The sequence below is a fragment of the Rissa tridactyla genome, chromosome 4 (genome assembly GCF_028500815.1).
Source record: "Rissa tridactyla isolate bRisTri1 chromosome 4, bRisTri1.patW.cur.20221130, whole genome shotgun sequence".
In the NCBI taxonomy this organism is placed as follows: domain Eukaryota; kingdom Metazoa; phylum Chordata; class Aves; order Charadriiformes; family Laridae; genus Rissa; species Rissa tridactyla.
This window is the reverse complement of record NC_071469.1, coordinates 1,119,002-1,145,011: the sequence shown is the minus strand read 5'-3', so window position 1 is coordinate 1,145,011 and position 26,010 is coordinate 1,119,002. Positions and strand designations below refer to the sequence as shown.

Sequence of the window (26,010 nt, the reverse complement as noted above, 5' to 3'; positions counted from 1 at the left end):
TTTTCTGTAAGGGGATGAAATCTTGGGACCAGCACGTTCTTCCCCTAGAATGGCACTGAGATTTCCTCCACCGGACTCAAACTGGCCAAGCACAGAGGCCACAGAGTGGCAATATTCTAAATGGCAACAGGCACTGGGGATGGATGGCACCAGCTTCTGGCCGATGGTGTGTGCTGATGGGCATAGGCAGCTCCTCCGCCGCTGCAGGGCAGGGGCAAGAGCCAAGCGGATTTTGAAGAAAGGGACTCCCGGCTTCCAGCAGTTCGGCCACCACAACTGCTCCCTCCCAGCACTGACTGCGGGGGGAGCGAGCCCACACAGCAGGTCCAGGCAAAGGCCTAGGAGGAGCTCCTGCTCCCTGCCAGCCCCCTCCTTGGATGCAGCTTGTTCGTATCAGTTGGCAGAAGGTCTGCAGGACTGGCTGTTTCTTTCTCTGTGCTGGCACTGGCTGCTCGCAACGGCAGACACACACGGCAGAGCAGGGAAGCAGCAGAACGCGGGTGTCTGGCCAGAAAGGCAGGGGCTTCTTTTGGAGCATTTCCGTGCAACATGGCTGCGCCGGCTGGTGGAAATGCCGCAGCTGGGGGATAACCATGTGGTGTGTACGCTCTCGTGCTGCTTGTTGTGAATCGCTTCAATCGGGGAAGCAAAACCCTGAGGATTCGCCCTAACTGGAAGAAGCACCAGAGTGTAGGTAATATTTCCATCTCATTTGCCTGCCCCGGGTGCTTGGGGTGTCCACCAAACCACCAAAATGCCTATTTTAAAGCCCCAGGGCCCTAAGAGAACTGGTGCCAGGAGAGCACCGCGCACCTGCCTTGCAGCTCATGTGACTGTCGGGTGATGGGAGCTCTGCTCGCGGCTGGGCAGCACCCACGTGTGCGTCTCCAGTGCAGCAGCCCCCGGGTGACCGGCACGGTGACTGGCAGAAATATGATGGTCTGTGTTGTAGAGGAGCGAGATGACCGTCACAGCTCTCTCTAGTTTTAAAGTCCGGCCGTGAGGTTGTGCACAGCTCGGTGCTGTTTTTGTTAACAGGAGCCTCTTTGCATACGGGACCTGCCTTGGCACAGAGCGTTCGGAGTTCGTCACAGACACACACGGGGGCTGAGAAAGAGGCATCTTCAGCTGCAATAAAAGCAGCTTCAGTTTTTATTCCCTTTGCCCTATTCTTATTTTTCTTCATTGGTCACTCCCATATTGAGCAACCCATTACGGCCCAGGTAAGGGGTCCTTTGGCTGTTACCGAGATGCTCTCAGGTTTTGCTCATGATTTGGCTTTCTTCTGCAGGCTGCTGCTGACGCTGGATTTCTCTTTCTGTCCTACTCCGAGGGAGCCAAATGTCAGAAAGGGACTAAGAATGACTGGCAGCCACGGGAAGAAGAGCACATGTAGCTCCAGGGGCAGGGATCATCTTTGCTCACGGTGCCATCCCAGCCATGCCAGACAGCGTAGTCTCTTTAACAAGCAGTTATATAGTTCAGAACCACAAAATAGCATGGCCTGCGCTTGCAAAGGGGGCCAAACCCCGGAACATCTCCTGGGGCAGCAAGAGGGAGAACCAGATGCCAAAACCAGTGCCCAAGACTCAACAGCAGGTCGTAGGTCCACCTTGCTAAAAAGAGGTCAAGGCCTTATATTAATGAATCTATTTGCAGTGTACAGGAGGGATTCTGGAGGCTCAGGGGCCCGCGACGTCAGTCCTAGAGATACAGTTATCCCAGAGGGCGATGCTAGCACTGCATAAATAGCAAAAGCGGGCTATCAGGAGCTGATATCCCCTGATCCGCTGGGATGTGTCACTGCCTGTTCATGACGATCCAAAGAGGAATAGGAGCAAAAGCAGAAAGGGCAGAGCACAGGGGGGATTGTCTTGTGACAGTGTCAGTGGAGATGAACCAAAGTGATCCAAGCCAAGACAGCCGATGGCAAATGTTAGCAATCAGCCAAGAGACTGCCAAACACTGCGAGCCGGGGACCGCCGCGCTCCAGCAGCTGGCCCTGCCCGGGTGCTGCGTGGGCTGCGCCGAGCCACCGTGACTGGTGTGCGAAATGCTGAGCTCTGCTAACGGGAGCCAGGACATCGTGAATCGAGGTAAATTCTGCTTGGGGAAATGTTGATTTGTGGTGAAGGAAAACGAATTGTGCTGAAAGTAGCCGTGCTAAAATAGGGCACCGTGAAATGAGCCACGCTGAACTGTGACTGTTCGAAGTCTGTGCAAAGCAAATCCATTGGGAAATGCTCTTGGTCACGTCTGCCAGCCCACCAGATAAAAGCCTTATTCTGCCTTTGTGTACTTCTCTTATGACATGCCTGGCTTGTACTCCTAAAGCCTGGCTTTTAGGATATCTTTAGTATCCTAAAGATAAAGGGAGCCTTGTTACTGACTTTGGTGGGAGAGGGAGGAACCTCCAAAGTGGGGGACTGTGCACACACAGCATGTGAAGTGTAGCGTTCGCTTCTGACCCCGACTTCTCTCGAGACAGAGAAGAGCTGCGGAAACAATGTCTTGTTTTTTGTTTGTGAAAGAAATGCAAGTGGATGGTGAGCAGGAGGGCTAGGAGAAGCAAGAAGCTATACAACATGAAGAAAAGAGATGCTTCAAGTAAAAAACATATCAAAGCTCAAATGTGAAGGTTTTTTTCTCTTACCCCTTTCCCACGTCAAGCAGGAGAGGTAAGAAATCGGTCTTCAATTGCTAGAAATACCAATTAGTGTCAAAAATACCCAACTCTGCTCCCCGGGGTACTGTTAGGCAGTCCCCTTGGCAGCCTGCCGCCCTCACCCTGCCTCCTGGGGAGACAACGGGTACGAGGTGGAGAGGAGATGCTTGCCCTGGCTCTCAGGAGTGGTGCAGAGGGGATGGGTGCCCTGGCTCTCGCAGGAGCAGTACTTTCTGACCCTTTTCCATGTGTCAGTACCTAAGCCTTTTACTATAGCAGAGGTTTTGAGCCCCACTTGGGGAGCTCAAGCCCCAAGCCAGCAGGCTTTCTGCTCCTGGATACTTTTCATTAAAGGGGTAGTTGATGGATCCCCTAAGTTTCTCAGGGTCACCAGCAGAAAATTGCTCTCTCAGATGACAGAGGGTTTTTTTGCAGCAGAGCAGCTTCATAAACCTGCCTCCTCCCTCAGCCCCCTCTCACATCACCCCCAGTGCATCTTTGTCCCATTCACCTGCTCACATATTTTCCCTCTCCTTTCCTTCTCTCCCCCTTTCTCTGCTCACCAGCTTTTTTCTCTTTTCCACACATATCCATTACTGTCTGTCAGCTTTTTTAGTATTCCTGACCCTTTTTTGCTATTTTTCTCTTTGCTTACACTTTTTTTTGGGTCATCTCTCTCTGCCCCTCTTGCTCACCCTCCTCCAGCTTCCTTCATGTCAGAGGGACACCGGGGACCAGCTGGGCCTGTCTGATGCTGGCAGGTCTCTGCTGGGGGTTGCCATGGCAAAGAGCCAGCTCCCGCACTGCCGAAGAGCGGAAAAAGCCAACATAAGGTGACGTTCCGACCAACCGCTCCAGCCCTGGCCAGTAACAGCAGCCCCACAGGGACGCGGCAGCCCCAATGCCTGCCTCGCCCAGTGCTTTGCAGCTAGCTGGGAGCAGGAGCCCTGCTGTGGACCCTGGGTAAGGGCAATTAAAAAAAATTAATCCATGTGTCAAATACCTTGCAGGCCACAGAGGAAACCTGTCAAGTTGTGGAAGTGAGGAAGTGTGATCCCCCCACTTCACAGACAAGGAGTTCGCACATCGGGCTGAGCCAAACTAAAAGCTGTAAGATGCGACTGTCTGTCAGAAGCAGTGGGATGTTTGCAATTCAGCCTATTCCCACCATCCTTTCAGCTCCCATGGCTTTATTATTATCATTACTGTTGCAAGTATTATTATTTAGCATCAGGAAGAAAGAAAAGGAAATAGCACCCATGTCCTTGTCATCACATTAATGCCAGCCAATCTTTTCAGCAGATACCAGGTTTCACTCTTTCCTGCTGGGCCACATAATACAAGCGATTCTGTAGCTGCTCCTCGCAGCGTATCTGATCCTACCAGGCAAGCAACATTTCTGCGGCTAAGGCTCAGAAAAGAGGGCTGGTCCCCGGGGTTGCGGGCAGCACCCTGTGACGCAGCCCAGCAGGGATCATCGCACTGGGACACTGGCGCTAGCTGCAGCCTGTCCTCAGAAACTCCCTCTTGATGGATTGGGAGAGGCGTCAACCTACGATCGGAGAGAATCACCCATCCTGGCATTAGGAAAAGCTTTTTATTCTTTAAACTGTCTTGGGCATTTAAGACATTAAGGCAGGAAGGGCTTATTCTAAGCAGCTAGAGGATTAGTGGGAGTTATAGGATACTCTCTGGTCTTATACTCTCCCTTTTTCCCTCAGCTTTTCTGTAGCACGTGAAGCAAAACGGATGCCACTCTCATGAGAAAGAAGGTCACTGCCACAGTGAGGAGTAAGGGCTACAGGCGTGGCTAAAAGGAGGTCATAGCCATCACCATGGCCACACACGGGATGATGAGAAGGGAGAAGGTCACTGCCACTCCCATGACCATACACACGGTCATAAAAAAGGCCCAGGCCCTTCCTAGCACAAGTAGTGTCATGGTCATTGGCGTGGAAGGGGCTGCAGAAGGAGCAGCCACCATGAGTCTTCCACAAGCTCTGTGGGAAGCTCTCCCTTGGCACAAGGGGACATGAACGGCTACCACACGGCTCAGGGCAACTTCATGGTATCAATAGCCAACTTTAGCAGGATCCTGCAGGTAGGGGAATGTGTCAGACCTCCTTGTGTTCTCCGTCCTTTCAACTCGGTTGTTTCAAAACTATCATCTATTTCAAAAAATTGCTTACGTATTTAATGCTGGTAAAATCCAGAGGGTGAACCCACACACTTCAAAATGCTGCCCTGCCCTGCCAGGTGGGTCTGCGAGCGCTCCCGGGAGCTTTCCCATCACGGGCCAAAGCAGGAGCACAACTGCTGAGATGAGGGCACTGCCACCCAAACAAGACCAGGGCTTTGAGCAACCTGCTGTAGTGGGAGGTGGCCCTGCCCATAGCAAGGGGCTGACACTAGATGGTCTTTAAGGTCCCTTCCAACTCAAACCATTCTATGATTCTGTGACTCTATGATTTGTGCACTGCCTCTGCCTGAGCCTACAGTCCCCCTCGCTGCACTCTCACCAAGCATCTTCCCTCAGGAACGGAGCACTGCTCGGGGAGAGGACAGGAAGGGGATTTTGGGGCCGGGGGAGGCGGTTTGCTCCCTCTCCAGGCTTGCCGAAGCCCCTGCTTCCTCACCGCCATGCGCCCCGGAGCTCCTGCCCCGCACGCCCTGCACCCTGCCCGGAGCGGGGCTGGCCCCGGGGGCGGAGGGAGGCGCCGGGCAGCCCGATATCGGTGTTCCCCCCTCCCCCCCGCCGCGCTCCCGGGCGCAGCGGCAGCGCCGGGCCCGCGCTCGCCCCGCGGCTATTGGCCGCCCGCGCCGGGTCCGCCTCCGCCTCCGCGCCCGCGCAAGCGCCGCGCGGAGCCGCGCCGGGGCGCTGCCGCCGCCGCCGCCGCGCCCGGAGCGTTCAGCACCGCGGGCTGCGGACAGCGCCCCGCCGCCGCCGCCGGCCATGGAGGCCGCGCCGGGCTCGCCGCGCCGGGAGCAGCGGCCCGAGGGGACCCGCCGCGGCCGCCGCACCGCCTCGCCCAGGTACGACCGCGGGGGCCGCGACGGCGGGGCCGGGGGCGCGGGGGCTCCCCTCCCCTCGAGGGCTGTGCCCGGTGCGGCGGGGACGAGCCGGCGTCCCGGCGGGTGAGAGCTGCCGCACCGCCACCACCCCCGGCTGTGTGGGTGTGGAGGTGGCCGGTGCCACCGGGGTGTCGCCGGAGCTGGGCACAGCCCCCCGGCCCCACTGAGGTGTGTCCCGTCCTCCCAGCGGGAGAGCGGGCAGAGCCCCTGGCTGCCTGCCGAGCTGCCCACCCCTCGGTTGGGGCTGGGCGATGTGGATGCTGCCTGGGCTGGTCCAGGCACACCATGCAGAGCCCACTCTGTTGGGGACAATGGCCTGGCTCGGCCTCCCTGGCAGGTTTTTATCCTGCAACACGGTGAGCTCTCCCTTCTGCAGAGACGGGTGGGCTATTGTTGGTGAAGTTCAGCATGTTTTAGTCTTCTCTGCGCTAGGCTCGGGGCAAGCACGGTTTTCACTCCAAAGATCTCTTCCATAAACCCCTGCAGCCCTCAGCTGCTCCCCGCTGCGCCATATGCTCCCTCACCTGCTGTCTTAAGCCAGGTTGGCAGCTACAAGCATTGTCATTTTGTGGAAACGTCAACAAGCCCATAATCATGGGCAAGGAGCCATCCCCAAATTTGCAAGCACATTGCCATTTGTTAGACTGGAGGCAGCAGATCTTTCGAGCTCTTCAGATTCTGTTTGGCCAGAGTGCACCCTGAGGTCAGCAGCACTCAAATTCCTTCTGAAAGCCAGAGAGTTTCGCTTCGGTGTGATACAGGATTTCCATGCTGAGACATCCCCACCTGCCTGGGGGAACCAACGGTGCAGTCTCTTTTCTTCAGACAGCTCTGAAGATCTCAGCCAGAGGCCAGTGTGCTTGTGGTGCTCAGTGCTCGCTGAGTGACTGCTACACAATCCGGCAGGGGTTTAAATCTCGGGCATTCAGTGGGGTCAGAGCTACGGCTGAAGCCCTGTTAGCTCTGCTTGCCTGAGTAATCCTTGCGCATTCAAACAGGGCTTTTGAAAGGAATGCTGTGGCCTGTAAGAGTTAAGTTACAGAGATGACTTAAGCCATCTGAAACAGGTGTATTTTGAATTTCACTCAGGCTGCTCACTCAGAAATTAAAATGTATGCAATAAAGTACAAGAAGATAGCTCTCTCACCCCTGAGCATGCGTAAACATAAATGCTTCTTTATGCAAGGCCCCTTATAGAGCCACTAAAGGCTTAGCTCTCTAGTCCCCATCCTCTGGCCCCAGCTGATGCTCTTTATCATCAGTGCTCAATTCATCATCAGAAAAATACAGGTGTTTGAAAACACTGCCTGCCTTCTGGCCTTTTTCAGACTGGGATAGCAAGGTGTTGTTTTCCTTCCTCTTTTCGTTTCATTTGTTTATTTTTCTTCAAAACAAGGCTTAGCAAACATGATTTTGCCAGCGCATTTCACACGGCCGGTGTAGACAGAACAAAGTGCACCCAGTCCTGCTCTGGCACTGGAGACTGGGAGCGGATCTTCAGCCCTTTGGGGCTGGCGGGATCCCACCACACACACCTGCACCGCAGAGCAGTAGCTGCCGGGGGTAAAGGCAAGGCTCTTCAGATGAGTCAATGGGGAGGATTATAAAACTAAACTTTCCTTGGCAGACTACGTGGGAAGCAGTGTTTTGCAGTCTCATTAATTTTTCATGATGATTTAACCTACTCAGGAGTCTCATTAACAAAAAGATTGTAGGTCTTCTCAAGGATATGCACTATCCTGCTGCTAGACTGAAAAAGCAAAACAAATCACAGCTAGCCAGGAATCTTTCGGTGCAGGAGGGCTTCACCCAGCCTAAGGAGGAGATGAATCGCTCGGGAGGTGCCCGTTTCTCCCTGTCAGCCAGACAGGGGAGCGAGATAACGAGGCGAGAGCGAAATGCATTGAACCCTTCCCTAATCCGTGGGCAATGGCACTCTCGGCTCCTTAGGAAACACAAGCAAAGGAGCTCTTTATTCTCGAGAGCTCCACTGCTGTTTTGCTGGTGGTACGTTCAAAGAGAAAACCTCTATTTAAATTCCATTATAAAACCCCATTCTTAAAAAGTCATTTGCAGCTCTCAAAGAAAAAGCCATTAATCTAGATGGAAGCTGACCTGTAGCACATGGGTTTAATTCAGAAAGATTTTTTTTTCATTTGGGAAAAGTTATACAGCTGATATGCAAGCAAAACCTTTCTAGAGTAAGAAAAAAAGGGCAAGAAAATAAAACCACTTTCTTTTTTATGAATGAAATTTTGCAGTGCGTAATCTCTAATTGAGCAAAGGTTCCTGGGGAAAAAGGGCTCTGGTTGTAGTCAAGACACAGACTCCTGCCCTTTCTCTTGCTTGTTTTTGTTTCCCCTTGAGATTCTTCTGTCAACAGGAGAAGTTGTGGTTTGACTCAGGCATCAGACAGCTCCATTCACTTGGTAGGTGTTTCCCATCTTTCATATGCAAAGTGCTGCTCTCCTGATCCTCTCCTTAGTATGCAGAGGGTGAGATATGCTTTCTATTAAAAAAAAGGAAGTGCTTATAGAAATACTCTTGGGATGAGGGTGGCATTAGGCAGACAATGAAGAAGCCATTCCTTCAAAACGCGGAATATTTTTGGTCCGTTTCTGCTCTCTCAGAGACGCATGCGCTCTGCTGCTGTGTGGCTCCGAGGGAAGCAAGACCCGAGACGTGCCACAGAGATGGAGTGGCTGAGGAGAGGGATGGTGACCACATGCTCTCATTTCCCTGCCCCGCAAACCTTCCTCCGCCCGAGTGCAGCTCCGTGTGCTGGCAGCGACGCCATCCCCAGGGGGAAGGAGCTGGGGGCAGGCAGCCGACACGGCGTGGTTCCAGCAAACCCTCTGGCTGGGGCTGCGGTGCTGAGCTGGTGGGGAGGTGGGCAGCTAAAGCCGTGTCCTGCTGACACCTTCTGCGGGGCAGAGTCTGAGCTTCACAGCGGGAGGCTGGTCTCTGGGGGGAGGGAGATAGCCCATGCATTGGGGGGGACTCACAGCGTTCAGCCCTTGGCTCCTGCCAGACTCTGCAGTGCCTGCCACTGCCCCGCGGCCCAGCAGAGGCGGAATGGCAGAAAGCTGTCGCCTTAGAAATCTTGCCTGGTTTCTGGTGAGAAGAAGCTTCAGTCCTTTTGGTGGTTCCCCCACATGGAGGACTGCCTGTGCCCTGGTACTTGTCTCAGAAACGCACTGCTGCACTCCAAGTGGCTCGAGTAGTTCCATAAATTGGATTATTATACTGTCTAGACATCTCAAAGGAAGAGATGGGGAAGCAAATAGCGTGAGAAATGCATCTCCTTGTCATGGGTAACAGGAGCAGTTAACTCCAGTCTACCCCTTGCCCTACAGCTCCTCTTTTCCCAGCATCTCTTTGGTTGCATCCAGCTGAGCTTGAAGAAGAAAATGGAGGCTGTCAGGCTGCCCCTGTTGGCTTTTCTGTGGCTGGGACACTTCTGTCCACTCAGTCCCAAAAATGTCAAGCATCTGACACGGTTCCAGACTGGGAAGGAACATTTAAAAAAAATGTTTCGCTTCCCCTGATGTTAATCTTTGCTAGTGTCAGCGTGGCAAGCGGAGCCCAGTGCGGTGCTCTGCCCACCTCTTCTGCCTGACAGTAAAGAGGTGTCACAAACTCCCCCACAACCATTTTTCTAGCATAGTTCAGGGTCCTGCAGGCCCAGAAAAGTAACAGTGATGTGGTTGCAGGCAAACAAGGACCAGCCTCCATCTCTGGTGCAGACCTCAGCAGATCAAACGTTAAGCCTGCTAGCACTATGGCTAATTGGGAGTGTAGCAGTGAAGACTCGAATTCTGCAGAGCTGCCAGCAGTGATTATCCAAACCCATCATTATTTGTGAGCTCCAGGTTTCCCTGGAGATTTTGGATAACCAAGGTCACATCGTCGTGGAGTTGGAGAGAGGCAAGCACAAGGCAACTCATACCCGGAGGGCGACTGACAGAACTGTAATTGTCCAGTCTGAAAAGGAGATAATGAAGAAGAGTCACGAGTGAATGATTTGAACGAGCCCAAGTTATTCTAAAATATGAAGTCACTGAGCAGGCAGGGGTTTGAGTTAAGAGACAACGTGCGGGGGAAGGATGGAACTTGACAGTATTTCACAGCAAAGATGGTAAACAAGAAGAATGGGCTTTCAAGTGAAATATTAACATCAAATACATCAGCGTATGTGCTTAAAAACTGGAGGCAATCTGCGCTAGCCAAGAGTTTGTCATCTCCTTTCCCCACCAGGAGGTTCTGTAGCTGAGGGGTTTAATGGAGAAGGAATTCTTCACTGCCTGCTTCCTGCATCTCCCTGCCCATCGTCAAAGTGTGTTTTGTGAAAGTCTTTTTGTCCTGGCCGGCGTTAAATATTCACCATCAGCTGAGGCAGACGTGGCAGTAAAACCATCAGACTAATTTAGTTACAAAAAGCCTCTGGTCCCAATCCCCTATGCAGATCCAGGCGTTTAAATGAAAAATAGTTTTGGTTTTGCTTTTTAAAAAAAAAAATATTGTACAGATGTGGGAATACCAAAAGCCCAAGCTGTCAGAGCAGCAGTGTCTCTGTGAATTATTATGCATTGTAGGAAACCATCACCTATTTAAGTGTTAGAAAACCACTTAAATTAGGAAATTTAGGAATTAGAAAAAACAAGAGGATCAAGGTAGAGGGAAAACAGTAACTTAGAGGTATCAAAAAGGGAGTGAGAAAAGGTCTAGACCTTGCCAAAGCATAACCCTACCACAATCCCGGCTCTGATGAAAATTCCCTGATAGTGCACAGCTACGAACCCCACAGAAGACGTCCCTGCACTTCAGTGACTGGACACGTGGGAAGAGTGAGAAGAATTACACGTTCAGCCTGAGAGAGGGGACAGAGGGACTCTGCAGGTCAGCACTCCCAGCCAAACCCTGTGTGTTTGGGATGTGGTGAGTAGCACCCCCCAGTCAGGTTGGTTCTATAATTAGTACAGATGGGCAGTGACTAATTAAAGATGTCATTTTATATGTTGACTACCACAGACGGCAATCTTTCTTTCACCTGTCTGCAGCGCAGCTGCCCTGTGCTGCACCAGCAGAGCTGAATCCCTCCCAGGACAGGGGTGGCTCTGATGAGGCTGTAACCACTCCAGAGAAGACTTGAGATGACATCTCCTAAACAGCTTTGCTGGCATTTGATTCATAATCTCATGTATTGCATTCATAAACACCAGTGACAAATTTGTAGTCTTCTGTTGTAAACTATCTTTATATAGAGCTGTAACACAAATCACGTGCTTGAAAGGCTGGGTAATCCTGCCCCTAATCCATCTGTGCCAGGACAGCGAGGACTTCAGGCAGTGTGGTTGATATTATTCGTTTGATAAATTCTGTGGGTGAGTGGGATATCATCGTCACAACCTGTTCAGGAGCTCCTGCTCTGGCCAACAGCCCTCCCTCTTGCTACGTTGGTCTAGGTCAAGGTCTCACTGGTATTTTGGGTTGCAGAGCAGAGGCAACCCAGCACTGGAACTGCTGGGGACAACCTCTTCTCAGTGGGGTGTGCACACATCTGGCTGCTGGTTTTCTGGCACCTGCTTCATTGCAAACTTTGACTTATTTCCAGCCACTTTGAATATCTGTTGTCATAGGGAACGTTAACGGTTGTGCAGATTCTGTCTGACATTGCTCTCTTTGGGTGTACGGCCTCTTCCAAGGACGCAAAGAAGCTCACTTACACAGATACACATCAATTTGCCATTTCTTCTCTCCTTCCTTGGCCACTACCAAAAAATATTCAGCAAAGGAATTTGATGACCCAAAATAAAATCTCCCATGTAGTTCCCCCCTCCTGCACAGCCCGAGCGTCAGAAAATCTGCATTTGAACGTCAGTTATTGCTTCTGAAGTCAGTGTCATTGTAATGAGGACCCATGAAGGTGCTACCCGGGTCTGTAATGGTGCTGCAGCTGTCTTCTGGCTCAAAAGCTAAAATTAGCATTGATGGTGGCTAAGCAGTCAAGATTTCTTTGTTCCTAGTCCCTGGAATGGTACGCTGTGCAAGTAGAGCTGAGTGCGATGTCTGTGACGTGAGTCTCCACTGGTATAACCGCCACCACAAACATCACTCTGCTGTGATGATTTTAATGAAATAAGCCCATTTTGTACAATCACGAAATATAGTTTCTCAGTGTTGATAAACTCAATTGCTGTTGGAAAGTACACAGCACAAGCTGCCAAGGCCAATATGGTCTTCTTTCTGGAAAGAATACCAATTTTCAAGCATTACTGAGCTAATAGCATTCTTCAATTCCCTTTTGTCATTGATATTATTATGCCATTTAACTTTGGGTGCAATTCCAGAGACTTGTGATTGCTAAAATTCCGTCTTTTTCCGTGGCTATCTGAAAAAGAAATGAGAGGCACTCCGCAAATTTTCAAAAATATTCCCTTCTCAAACATTTTGCTTTCATTTTTTCCCATGTCGCATCAGGTGCCTCAGGCTAAAATTCATCTCACTGTAGTCTTGCTCCAGCACTCATAACTCTTTGATGACTTGAGACACTTTGTGATTCTAGCTGGCCTGAATCATTCATCATACTTAATCCTCAACTGCAGACGCTAGAGGAAGACATATAAGTCAGCTGTAGACACCATGGCACATGCCCTGAACAAGGACCAGAGACTACTGGTGTTTCCATACTGTGCTTTGTTTTCGAGCTCCAGATGGCGGGGTGCTGCTGAAACTCCCTGACGCCTTGGCCAGCTGCATCTCCTGAGACAGCAATTCCTAAGGCATTTTGGGGGTCAGTGTGACCTTGGTCTACCGTGTGTGAAGGTGGTTTTGGTGTCACACAGACTAACCAGACTTCAAAGTATTATTCAAACTTGCCCCAAGCTAGCAAAACCTCTCAGGTTGCGTAAATCAAGAACTGTAGGAACAGAATAATTTTTTTAATTCCTTGGAGAGAAGAGAGCGTATCCTGCAGAGACCTCATTGCTTGGGAATGGAAATCTTGTCCTGGTTCCGGCGGGGATAGGGTTAATTTTTCCTGGTATTCCATGCCATGTGAGCCATGCCCACCCTGAGCTGCCAGGGGAGGGGGCAGGAAGTCGGCGCTTGGAGCGGGCTGGGGCGTCCCGGGTCCGGTTGGGGAGCGGCGGGGAGCGGCGGGGAGCGGCGGTCCCGTAATCGTGTTCGTATATTCCTCTATCCGTGTTACTGTTGTTGTTTGCCTGTTCCCTTTGCTGTTCTGTTAAACTGCCTTTGTCTCAACCCAAGAGTCTTGCCTTTTCTTCTGATTCTTCCTGTATTAGGAAGGCGCAAGCGAGTGGCACGTGGTTCTTTGTTGCCGTCTGAGGCTAAACCACGACAAATCTGCAAATGTTTTGTCTCAGTAAATTGAGCAGTCAGAGAAAAGTCAAGCTTCAAAAGATCTTGAGAGATCCTAGCCCATCCCCTTCCTACACACCAAGACCAGTAACATCTGTTGCTGACACCCTTGGGAGTTTTATGTCTAAAACGATCCTGAAGAGCCCAGTGGAATCTGCCGGACCTGGGAGCTGTCAGGGCATGTGCCAGGCTGGAGGCTGAAGCCCCTTTTACACCGCCACAGCCATCAGTTGTGTTCACTGAACAGTTCACTGTTCCGTTTTTTCAGTGCCGGGGATGATTCACTCTCCTACTTATCCCAAGGTGGAGCAGAGCCAGTCCTTCTGCAGCGCAATCAAAGTCATCTTCCCAAGAAGCGCAGATAATTGAGCGTCTTCTTCACATGCAGTCTCCTTTGGTGTCTGTTTCCCCAGATCTCTGTGTTTGCTCTGTGGTCCTGAGTCAGGACCCTGCCGTTATCACCAGCCAGCGTGTTCTGCTCCCTCCACAGTGAAATATCTTGGAGAATTGTTTGAGAGAATGTTACCCAATTTTTCAAACTTTTGGAGCTACACACCATCAGTTGGAGTGACTGAGTCACGGATGTCTTTATAAAAACCATAATCCAGCTCAGCCCTGAGAATGGCTCTTGGTACAGCAAATAGTGGGCAAAGTTTTACATCTTGTGTTATGTGGGAGGCCTCTGAGCGTCTCCAGTTTGCAGGATGCAATTTCCCTGCATGGCCTTTCTACTGCTTTGTTGTTTTACCATACCTTTATTTTCCTTCACAGAGAAAAACAAAATGCAGGACCTTGCCAGACCTGTCTCGCCATGCCAGAGATTGGGAACACCGAGCCCAGCTACAGTGGCACTTCCTGGGAAAGAATTTGCCCAGTCCATCACTGCCCCATTCCTGCATCCCCCAGGCTGGGGGGAGACCACCTGCCCTCCTCCAGCCACACGCTCGGGCCAGTCTCCACCCAGTCCAATGGCCAGGTGCCATCGAGCTCCCAGGACTCGCAGCAGCATCACCTGTATTACCCCTGCAACCAGCAGGAGCCCCGAGGCAGCTATGGCCTCCCCCCACTCCCTGGGCACGGTGAGAGGCCCATGTTGTGTTCCCACCTTTCCAGCGGTGATCCCACGCCACCTTCCCACCACGAGGCCTCAGAAACCCCCTGGAAACAGTGGTCCCCCAGGCAGCGACGGCCGGTGCAGCATCACGTTGTAACAGTCAGGTAAGAGGCAGGCGGAGAGTGGCTCAGGGGCTTTCAAAAAGCATCTCGTGAACTTTTGGGTGGGAAGCAGGAGGGGATGAGGAGGCTCTGAGTGAGGATGCACAAAACATGGTTTTCCTCTTCAGTTTGGGATGGCAGCTGCCCCACAATGCACGCAGGGATCCAGTCTGCTCTTGCCGGCCCTGTGGAGGGTGTACGGAGAGCTGCCATTCCCACCCCAGGAGAGGCAGGATTTGCTTCTCAAAGTGACTCGTTGGATAAAGCCAAGGTTGCTCCTAGATCATGCAGCTGTGATAATGCCCATCTTCTGTGATCTTTGTATTTTCTCCTTTTGCACTCCAAGACATCCAGCTGGCTAATCCTTTATCTTGGCAGAGTTTATTAGTGATAAGATCAGAGGTAATTTCTTTTTCTTCCCCCACTGAAGCTGCTGCCTGTGCTGGAAGGGAGAGGCAGCAGAGGGTAAGCACTGGCTACAGCTGAACAGTGAGAAATACAAAAGTGGGGACAATTATTTGGTTTTCCAGGTTGCGCAGCAACAAGGGTGTAAATTTTGTATTGTCCGTGACAGAATCGGGCAAACTCCACTTGCGTGGAGAGCTTGGGTGGTGGATGTTTCTCGGGCAGCGCTGTAAGGATGCATAGGGATGGGCATCCCCAGCAGCCTGAGCTACAGCCTCTGCCCCTTCCAGCACCATCTGTCCTTGCTGCCTGTGCCTTTTGGAGCCCACTGTGGGCACCAAAGACCACGATCCCTTTGCTACCACAGCAGTAGCCACCAAAGTCCGACAAAAGGTGGCACAGGATTCCTTCCTTGCCTTTGCCCAGCGGTGCAGGGTTAGGTGCAAAAGCCCTTTATGGTCTCATTTTCTAGCCATTAACAGAGGATTTAATTTGCTTGTGTTTGCAGTGTGGAGCAATTGCAGCCAGAGGAATGGAGCCTGGATCCCTTTTAGCTCATATGCTATCAACAAAATTGTCAACTACAATCTCCGTAACAGGTTATTTAAGTAGGAAACGCAGCTGGATTGCAAATCCCTGGCAGAATGTGCAGCACTGGCAGACAGAAAAGTGATAACATAATAATGCTAGAATGGGGTTTTTAATCCAAGCAAATCTGCTTGAGAAGCTATTGTGAGAGAATTAGCACAGGATGGGCACTGTGCTGCCAGAGAGACCTCTCTTTAATAATCTGGTGAGGATTTTTCTTTGCTCCTCTCTCTCCCAAATCTACAGAGCATCAGCGTGATGAGGAAAACATGATAGAATTTGTTACGCATGCCACTGAGAGTGACTCTTCCATGGGAAACTCTCCTCCGTTGCTTTTTCATTTGTTCCATTTATAACAACCTGCCAGGAAGGATACGCTGCCACAAGGTCACCAGTTGCCTGCCCGGGACAGAGCAGGGCCATCTGCCCCACGCAGATGTCCGAGGGCAGCAGCACCTTCTCCCAGTTTAAGCCAAGAGCAAAGGGAGGAGGCAGCACTTGCTGAGCTGAGCTTGGCATGGCTCTGGAGGGAGGAGGAAGCCAAGGCTGGGAGCAGTTTGCTGGAAGCTGCGTTGCATCCCAAGACCGTGGGGACATTTCAGTGGAAACAGAGAGCAGAATGAAAGGTGCCTCAGATATGGTGAGCCGCTGAGGTGCAGCTTTTCTGTTGTCAGAGGAAAGCTTGCTCTTAGGGATTCATTAACAAACGTAACCTTGGATCCCTCTGGGGAAGTTCGTTCCTCAGAGCCCTACAGTTAGGAATGACAAATGCTCCTCTGTGAAGGAAACCCTGGTGAAATGTTTTCAGCAGCTCCACTGGGCTTCTGCTCCTCTAGACTGGACGAACACTGTCTTTGGAAGGGCCCGGGAAACAAATGAGAGCCACCTGTTTGGAAAATCCTTGCTGAGCTGAACAGGAAATAAAAACTATCTACAGGCATTGCTAGTCCAGCAGATGAAATTTAATAAAGAGGTATGCTCTTGTCAAGACACAATTTAAAAATTCAGTAGAAAAGTGCTTAAAACAGACAGATTTTCATGGATAGAGCTGTGGTGTGATTTCTATGGGATTACATTGCTAATGTCCATTACCTTCCACGGGGTTTTCTTAGAGGGGCAAAACCGAGGAGTGACTACGTGTCTTCCCATCCTGTTTGGTTAAAATGCCAACAGGAGAGGGAAAGACTCTGTTACTCATTAGACTAATCCACACAGTGCCAGTACTCCTGCAGCAATGGCTCAGCTTGGTGCTCTACAGCCCCTGACAGGGTGACCTCGCTCATGAACAGCACTGTGTCTCGTAGGAAAATAATAAATGATCACACCTTTTTTTTTTTTCTGTCTGCAGACATGACAAAGCTTTCAGGATGCCAAAAAGGTATGTTTAATATCAAAAGCTTCCAGTCCTTCTACCCTATTATCATTGCTCTCCCACCCAGCTGTTACGAAAGGCAAGGTATTATTGCTGGTGACATCCCTGGCCAGCACAGCTTCAGAGGCAAGGGCAGCGCTCCCCGCTCAGGGCTTCCCATCCGGGCGGAAAAATCTGCTTGCTTGTGAGATCAATTTAACCTGCATTAATGAATAGCAACACTGTCTTCAGAGCTGTTCTTGGGGCAGGTGCCTGGCTCTAGTCCATACAATAGCTTTTGAGATATATATAACAATTCTATATGCATGTGTATATATCTATATCTATATCGATATAGGATTAATCCAGCTTGGCCCACCAGATGAACAATCAGAACGACAGCCCACCCATGACATAAGTTCACCTTTTAAAAAGACAGAGGATTTTTAATACATTTCTCAAAATTAAAATAATTTGATTGCTTTCAACTTCTGTTTAAAAGCTGATTTTTGTAAACTATTTTTTCTGGAAGGTTCGGGTATCTTCCATCATCAGACACTGCAGCTGATTATTTTTTCTTTTTTTTTTGTTTTTCCCCTGGTAATTTGACGTGGAATCACCCAAAACAGCCTCCAGAAATTATGTACTCTAATGCGTGAAGGGCAATTTTTGTTCATTTTCATAGCAAAGACTTCATCTATGAAAACAAACTTGATAAAGCAGTCTTAAATTGAAAAAAAATACCAGGCCTGACCAAAAGTCATGTGGAAAGCTATTTGAAGGGCTTGTGATGATTTCTAATTACGAGGAATAGCTGCGTTATTTGACTGGGTGAAGCTGGAGGCAAGAGAAGCAAAAGAGCAGGCAAGCAGGAACATTACACCTTGAGGCTGATACGCACTGGCACAGCCGCTCTAAAGCTCATAACTATTGCACTTCCCCATGAAGCTCAAATATTTGTCAACTATTTTTGAACAAAGAATTTCTTATATTTCAGAAATACATCAGAATACAGAAGAACTACCTAGAACCTGACAAAGCAGAGCAGGAACCCATTCCGGTATCTTATATCTCAACAGATATTTTTGAGGAAGACAAAAATCTTGAGGCAGTAAAACCTGCACTGGTAAAAAATCATGGGATAGTAACTCCGATAGATCATCCTATAGGAGACACAGTTTGTCCCAAAAGAAAACTAGACCTTGGATGGAAAATTTTAGGCCAGATCTTAAGAACAAAAGTAACTGGCAAGAGTTTTGGCCAGAGTAAGCTGGTTCTCTGGAAGGGTTTTGTTTGCATAGAAATGTCATTAAAAATATGTGTGCCACCATTCCACACTGATACGTGTTCCAGGCACAGCCCTGGCCTCTGGGCTTGTATGTGTTCTCCAAACCCCGAAGGAAAACTGGTCTGCTGCATTCACAATGCTCGTGTTGTAGGTTCAGCATTTGGTTTTGAGGCTGATAGCAGGGTGAGATTCCCTCATCCTGTGGATGCTGAAGCCACCTGTCCACTCCCTGAATGCTGCTGTCAATCCTAACACCGGTCACACATCCGATCGGTGGTTTCCATTGTTTTTTACTGTGCAGATGTCCATTCATTTCCCAACAGTAAGGCAGACCCCTATATAGTGAGTGAATTTAGACTAATGCCAACAGACTTGCTTTAGTTAGTGATCTTCAGAGGACCCTTCAGAATAGCCCAAGGACTCTCCAGGGTCCATAGGTCGAAAATCTACAGGCCAAACTGTTAGGCAGCCATTAGCTTACATTGCACGATGGGTTAAAAAAGGAAGAAGGTCTTTTTAAATGCAATCTTTTAAGTTAAATATTTAAAGCTTCATTTTGCCCTAGGATGCAAGAGTCTGGTTTTTATTATTTCTGATTGAAAAAGCAGGAAAATGTTCGGAGGCAAAATGTAATTACCCAAGTTAATTAGAATTGCCTGCAAGCATCCAGTTGGAGGTATAATATGTTCATTAATAGCTGTACTAGAGCCTCTAAGCTTTTCAATAAAGAAATGCTCAAACCAGAAAGCCCTAATTCTTTTACTTCCTTTTACTAACACTACAGTGGTTCAACAGCAGGTTTTGTGCTAACAGCAGAAGCGCCTTCACAGCTGCATTCTTCTCTCCTGTTGATTCCAGTTATTCTCAAATGATCGCGGAGTGGCCCATAGCCGTCCTGGTGCTGTGTTCAGTGACAGCTGTGGTGTGCACTTTAGCTGGCCTGCTTGTTGGAAATTTGCCCGACTTTTCAGAACCCTTAATGGTAAGTCCCTTCAGACAATACGTCAACATGAACGTAAGGAAAATCCACGGGCCAACCAGTGATATATTCTTTCTGCCATATGAAATGAGCCTATGCTGCCTTCCTTCTCTGCAGATAGAGGTGGCGAGGCAGGACAGTAAATCAAGAAGGACATTAAAGCCGCTAGCAAAAATGACCATGTTTATCAGTGATCTGCTGTCCTTAACCCACATCTTCACAACGTGCAACCAAAGCAGGATTCCTTCAGGATGAACACAATGTGCCAGAGTAATGCACAGCATTCGCTGTTTCTGTGACACCACAGGAAGAGCACAGCCTGTGCCAGCGGCAGCCACCTCTCAGCAGTGCTGTGGACTCGCACTACTGCCCTCACCCTGTATGGAGACACTGCCAGCACAAACTGGGATTGCTCCTTTTGCTCCCCTTCCACTGCTGGAAGGCTGGCGCTGCCCAAAAGCACTAGCTAGGCTGGGCGGAGGTTGGATGGAGGATCTGGCTTTGGCTCCTACAGCCTGTGTGGGAGGCTCTTGAAATGGAGAGGCTGCCCTGTTCCAAGCGTTGCTGCACAGGGTCCTGTTTTCCATGCAGAATCCCACATTTTCTAAAGTCATCCCTGTCTCTCGTTAATGGAAAAATCCTGAGAAAGAAAGAATAGACTAGAGTTTGTCCAGGAAGAGGAAAATTACTCCCATTTCTGTAAGTGACTATTTTACCTGAAGAGGAGGAGAAGAGCCTTATGACATCAGGGAGAGAGAATTGTAGCCATCCTTGCCCAAAAAGGAAAGGAAAGGAGAAATATTTCTTTCTGTCAGCTCTGGGATGCAATATTTCCAGGGAAAATTCAATTTGTGTATCTCTCCAAGATGGAGTAATAATCTCATACAGTTTCTGTGTCAAGGAGAAGGATTAAGGAGAGCTAAGCTAAGCTAAAATGCAAGCTGATGACAAAACCCTTTTCTTTGGCTGCAGGGTTTCGAGCCACGAGATACTGACATTGGCAGAAAGCTCGTTGTGTGGAGGAATGTAGAGAGCCACACAGGCTACAAGAAGACCTTTTCCCTTTCTCCCTATGCTGAGAAGAAAAGGTATTTAAGTTTGGTTATGGGGGTGTGAGGAGGATGTTGGCTGTAAAGTTACAGATTCGATGTTCCAAGATACCTATGTGAATTACAACATATATGCTACGCTTAAAAGTGATCAAGGCACTGGAGAGTTTAAAGGCCGTTTGCCTGCAGCAGACTTGGGCTCCCTATTCTTGAAACCGGGAATTAGGCTCTAAACTCTTCATGCATTCACGTCACTGTTTACCTTTAAGAAACCGCAGAGGCGACTCAGCATGTCTACACAAGCGGATGCCGTTTCTCACTTAGTTTCATGCAGTCAACCCAATATTGAAAGCTGCCATCCAAGCAGTGCTCTCTCAAGACTATGACACCTTTTATTGCTGCAGCAGTGTTATGTGTGGCACCAGAGCCCTGTCAGTGAACATAACTCATAGCCAGATGATCTCTAGTCACACAAATAATCTGATCTCTTGCTAGCTATGATGACATTGGCATTAGCAGAGGACAGAAGGCTGCCCAGGGAGAACAAGAAGCGAGGACACGGAGAATGGTGGAACAAATCTACGGAGCGGATGGTTTCTTTTGTGGTCCCCCAGGTGAGTGAAATCTTGATGGGGTCATAAGTATTGCACACCCAGAACTCAACAGCTCACAGAATTGTCAAAGTGGTTTAGGACACAGGGAAATGTTCTAAAAGTGCTCTAAGAAAGCAGCGCATACAATACCACCCTGTGAAACCTGTGCCACCTTTTGGAAAGTGATCTTCCAGCACTTCATAACTGAGTGATTAGAAGAAGCTTGTTCTGAAATTCTGGAGAAGAGTAGAGTTCTTTCTCCTTAACTTTCTGCCATACTTCTTTTTCCCCTTTAGAAATATGCCTTAAAAGCACCAGTAAAAGGACTAATGTTTGCACAATTTACCCATATCAAAAGTGAATACTCTGAAAAAGTGACATACACCCCACTCCCTCTCTGTTCCCACTCCCTCTCTCTTTCCACTCCTTCCCTGTTCCTTCTTTTCTTCTTGAAAATGGAAGTGGCAGTAAAAGCTGGAGAGAAAAAAAGAGGAAAACTCCAAGACACCCAAAATTTGTCTCAGAATGGACTCTACTCAGTAGAATGCGGTATTTCTACTCCCTTCCCTGCCTCTACTTCACCTCTGAAACTAGTCAAACACCAAACCCTCAGGTCCTTGGGAGTTTCTGGCTGAACTCGAGCCCCTCTCTTTGTACGAGGGGTGCAGAACCAGACGCCAACACTCACCAAAAGCCTGCTGACCGCAGAGAGAGTATTTTGAAAATGTCCCAACACTGCTCTCCTGCTGCTGACAGATGGGCGAGGAGCAGAGGTCAGATCACACACGGCAGACCGTACCACTCAGGACAAACTACTGTCTTTGTGCCCTGCGTCCCTTCAGGGAGTCCTCCATAGCAGTCGTATAGACAGCAACATATATGTTTTTTTTCCATGCACAGAGAGTCTACTCCAAACAGCCTGCCTGATTCATCTTCATTACCTAATCCTTTTTAATTTTTTTTTTCTTCCTCTTTATTTCAGAAAAGAGCTATTCCCAGCTGGTATTTATGTCCACGACTGCTGGGAGTTTATGGAACTTGCAAGCTATTCAGTCCATGTGTCAAATTGAACAAGACAAGGTTAGTAATGTCAGGAAGAACGTATATAGATGCTGACTCTTTTCTGGCTGCCGTAATCTTTAACCACTAGCTGAAACAAAGCCAGACAAAAAATAACGTAAGCTACAGAACAGGTTTCAGCCTAGAGGACTCCAAAGCATTTTACCTACTTAGCAATACACAGGTGATTCCACCTGTCACTAAAGTCCAGCTGCAAAGTTGCAGCTGCCATTAAACAAGAATAAACGAACACTGGACAAGAGCTTGGTCCAGAAGCCAAAGGGGTCCACTAGAAGCTGCTGACAATTTTGGGCAGCAGAACCTAATTACCGAAATGGAGCTGTCATCTTGGAGACTGTGACAGCAAGTTTTGCAAGTGGCAAATTTAATTGGATTAGCTGTGCTTGCCATAGGATCCAAATTTTCAAATTGGAGGTTATAAAATATAAATAATGGGCAGGGTTTAATTTTTGCAAAAGGCTAGCATGTTTCAGTAACTGTAGCACTTGCAGTTCGTCACTGGGAGGATGGCAAGCCATGGCTTGTACACCCGGAGGGGAGGATTACTGCACAGAGCAAGGAGCACTATGGGGCTGCAAGATGAAGCGTGCAGAGAGGGTCTGACATGATGCTCCCTCCTCTGTTTTTCAGATACGCTCACATGTCCACTTTAGAGACCTCTGCCAACGTACTGAAGCCAACGAATGCTGCCCAAGCTGGTCTCTGGGGAACTACATTGCAGTCCTGTACAACAGGTCATCTTGTTTGGACATAACCCAAGGAGACATCTCCCATACCCTGGCCCTCCTTCGTGCCTGTGCTCCAGACTACCACAAAGGCATCCTCACTCCGTCTTGCATAGGCCCTGAGTCTGCGAGACAGAAACACTCTCAGTGTGCCAAAGTCCCAGAGAAATGTACCCGCTTCAATGCCATTTACCAGCTTCTTCACTTCTTGGTCGACAGAGACTTTCTTAGTCCCCAGACGATGGAGTACCAAGTGCCATCTCTCAAATACAGCCTGCTCTTTTTGCCTACAAGGAAAGGTGCATCTATGATGGGGATCTACTTAGACAATCTTGAATCCTGGGATCTGTTTGATAACTATACATCTATCACTGGAATGGACCTGGGCCTTAAACAGAAACTATTCCAGCACTATCTTTTACTGGATACTAAGTATCCAGTCCTGGCAATATTAGCTATTTTTCTAAGCATTTCTTTTTATTTACGCTCAGTCTTTATTACCTTGATGGTCCTGCTCGCTGTTGTCAGCTCTTTAATGATCTCCTACTTCTTGTACAAGGTGGCCTTCAGATTCACCTATTTCCCTTTTGTAAACCTGACAGCAGTCGTCATTCTCAGCAGCATTTGTGCCAACCACACCTTTGTCTTCTTCGACCTCTGGAACCTCAGCAAGAGCCAGAACCCTTCCGCTGGGCTTTCCCAGTGGGTGAGTCAAACCATGCACCATTTTGCGTATCTCATGCTGGCATCGTGCTTCACAATGGGTGCTGCCTTCTATGCCAGCTACATTAGCAATATAATAGCCATCCGCTGCTTTGCTATTTACATGGGCACCTCCGTGCTGGTGAATCTGGTATTCATGATGACTTGGCTCCCTTCTTCGGCTGTGCTGTACGAGCGCTACATAGCAACGACCTGCGTTTACAAGCCAGAAGATTACTGGAACAACACCGGCCACAAGAGAGTCGCTCTGTCCCTCCATTATGTTCTCAGGGGTCTCCAGAACACGCTGTCTGAAACCTCCAAGCTGCTATTTGAAAAGCTTCTGCCTTGTGGGGTCATCAAGTTTCGGTACATCTGGATCTGCTGGTTTGCTGCCTTAGCGATAGGAGGTGCTTACATTTCCTGTTCCAACCCAAAACTCAAGCTCCCGACTCTCGAGACATCATCTGTCCAGGTGTTTAGACTGAGCCACCCCTTTGAGAGGTACGATTCTGAGTACTGCCACCAGTTCATGTTTGAGAGGCTGGAGCATGGAGAAGGGCAGCGTATGCCTGTCACGATAGTCTGGGGCATTCTGCCCGTGGATAACGGGGACCATTTCAATCCAAAAAGCAATGGCACCCTGGTGTCAGACATCACCTTCACAATCCAAAACCCTGATGCCCAGAAGTGGCTCCTCGAATTCTGCCAAAAAGTGAAGAACAAAACTTTCTATTACCCCGACGCAGAGCAGAAATCTACTGTGTGCTTCATGGAGGAGTTCCTCAGGTGGATGGACAGTCGCCAGTGCTCCCAGAGAGACCACAGCTTCAACCTTTGCTGTAACCAGTTCTCCTTCCCTTATGGAAGCGAAGTCTTCCTACACTGCATCAAAATGATGCTCCTGGAACAAGGCCGGGAAGGGGCAGAAACGTACGATCTGGGCCTCAGGTTTGATGGGGAGGGAAATCTCGCTGCCTTAGTGCTGCAGTTTCAAACTATTTATCACTATAGCTTCAACTACAGCAAAGCCAAACAATTCTATGAGGAAATCAACCTCTGGGTAACAGAGGAAATGAAAACTGCCCCCGTGGGGCTTCAGAATGGATGGTTTACCAGTAAACTAGAGCTATACAATCTCCAGCACAGTCTCAGCACAGAAACGATGGTGGTCATGGGGCTCTCCATAGCTATTTCCTTTGTGGTGCTGCTGCTCACTACCTGGAACGTTCTCCTTAGCGTTTTCTCTGTCACTGCCATTGCAGGCACTGTCCTGGTAACCGTTGGCCTTTTAGTCCTCTTGGAATGGCAGCTCAACGCAGTGGAGTCTCTCTTCATTTCAGCTGCAGTAGGTCTCTCCGTTGACTTTACCGTCAACTACTGCATCTCCTATCATCTGTGCCCCCACTCAGACCGCCTGAGCCGAGTGGCCTTTTCCCTCAAGCAGATGAGCTGTGCCACAGCCATGGCAGCTTCTGCTCTCTTCGCTGCAGGGGTCATTATGTTGCCTGCGACGGTCCTGGCATATAGGAAGTTGGGGATATTCATCATGATGATCAAGTGTATCAGCTGTGGGTTTGCCAGCTTCTTCTTCCAGTCACTGTGCTGCTTCTTCGGCCCAGAGAAGAACTGCGGGCAGATCCTTTGGCCTTGTGCCCACACCATGAAAGACTATTCCGATGACTCCGGGCTGAATGGAAGCTTTGCCTGTGGGGGGAGTGAGAAGCAAAACCGGTTGCGGAAGGTCCAGGAGTCCAACACTGCAAACGAGCAATATGAGCTCCAGCCCTTGTCCAGAAAACTCAGTGACAGTTTTGACAACAGCACTTCCACAAGCAAGCTGTCCAACCGGCCGTCAGTGCTCTCTGAAGACACGCAGGTTGAAGATAACAGATGCCCCAGGATAGGAATGACAGAGAGAGACAGAGAGAGACAGAATCTGCAGGAGACCCTTGGAGACCAGCAGGCTGACCTGTGCCAGTGTCCTGCCTTGCAAACTTCCTCTCCGTACAAGCACAGCAGCTCAGGAGCAGAAATTCACAGGGACAGACTCTGCCGAGATTGTCAATGTCGAAAATACGGCCCGAAAGCTTGGGATGGGTCTGGGCTGGACCACATCCAGCCGGCTGGCATGAAAGAAGAAGGGCAGCTCAATAAATCACAGTGCTCTAGTGACACTGCCCAGCAGCAGTCGGATTATACCTCAGACAACAGCCATCTCCCTGCTGCTGACATCTACAAAATTCACAGATGCCTTTGTTCTCTTGGCAGCTCCTTCGACATGCTCAACATCTCCAGTGAGACGTCGATTAGTGATTTTGAGCAAGGCCTAAAGCTTGCTGAATCAGCCAGTTCTTGTCCTGATGTCTTAGAGCTGTCTGATTCGTACAGTCAAACAGAGAGAGGTTACTTGAACGGCAAGAGGGATACCCTGCGGCTGGACCTGAGGGAGACTGTCTTTGATATCTCTCCAGCTGCATCGCAGCAGAACAGCTCTTCATGGAAAAACCGATACGGATTAGGGAGCGAAGGTCCGGTTGTGTTACCGAACAGCCAACCAGACATGCCCGATGTTTGGATCAAACGATCTAGCGCACAAAGTTCTGGTTACAACAGCTGAAACTCTGCAGAAAACAAACTGTCCCGCTATGGAAAGGGGAAGTCGAAATCTCCCTGGAACTGTAAATATCCGTCTTTTCCTCCCACCTCTCCTAGAGCTGAGACTACTTCTTAGTATATCAGCTGTGCAAATACCTGTGTTTTCACAGAACCAGCAAATCTGACACTAGTGAGAGGATGTGAGATCAATCTTGATGGAGTACAAACCCTTTGACTTTCCAGTGTCTGGTGCCACATTCACAGCTGTACTGCAAAACTTATTGAGTAAACCTGTTTTCTCATTTCCTACAACGTGATTA

The 26,010-nt window shown here is 49.4% G+C and overlaps 1 protein-coding gene across 1 annotated transcript; it reads left to right on the top strand.

Moving 5' to 3' along the window:
• Positions 1 to 5,618: 5,618 nt before the first annotated feature.
• DISP2 (dispatched RND transporter family member 2) lies at positions 5,619 to 25,712 on the top strand. The gene is made up of 8 exons (XM_054200533.1): positions 5,619 to 5,698; positions 13,889 to 14,335; positions 16,674 to 16,703; positions 18,823 to 18,946; positions 19,916 to 20,031; positions 20,488 to 20,606; positions 21,568 to 21,665; positions 22,296 to 25,712. Exons 1-8 carry the CDS (start codon positions 5,619 to 5,621, stop codon positions 25,710 to 25,712), a joined length of 4,431 nt encoding a protein of 1,476 aa, XP_054056508.1.
• The last annotated feature ends 298 nt before the right edge of the window (positions 25,713 to 26,010 follow it).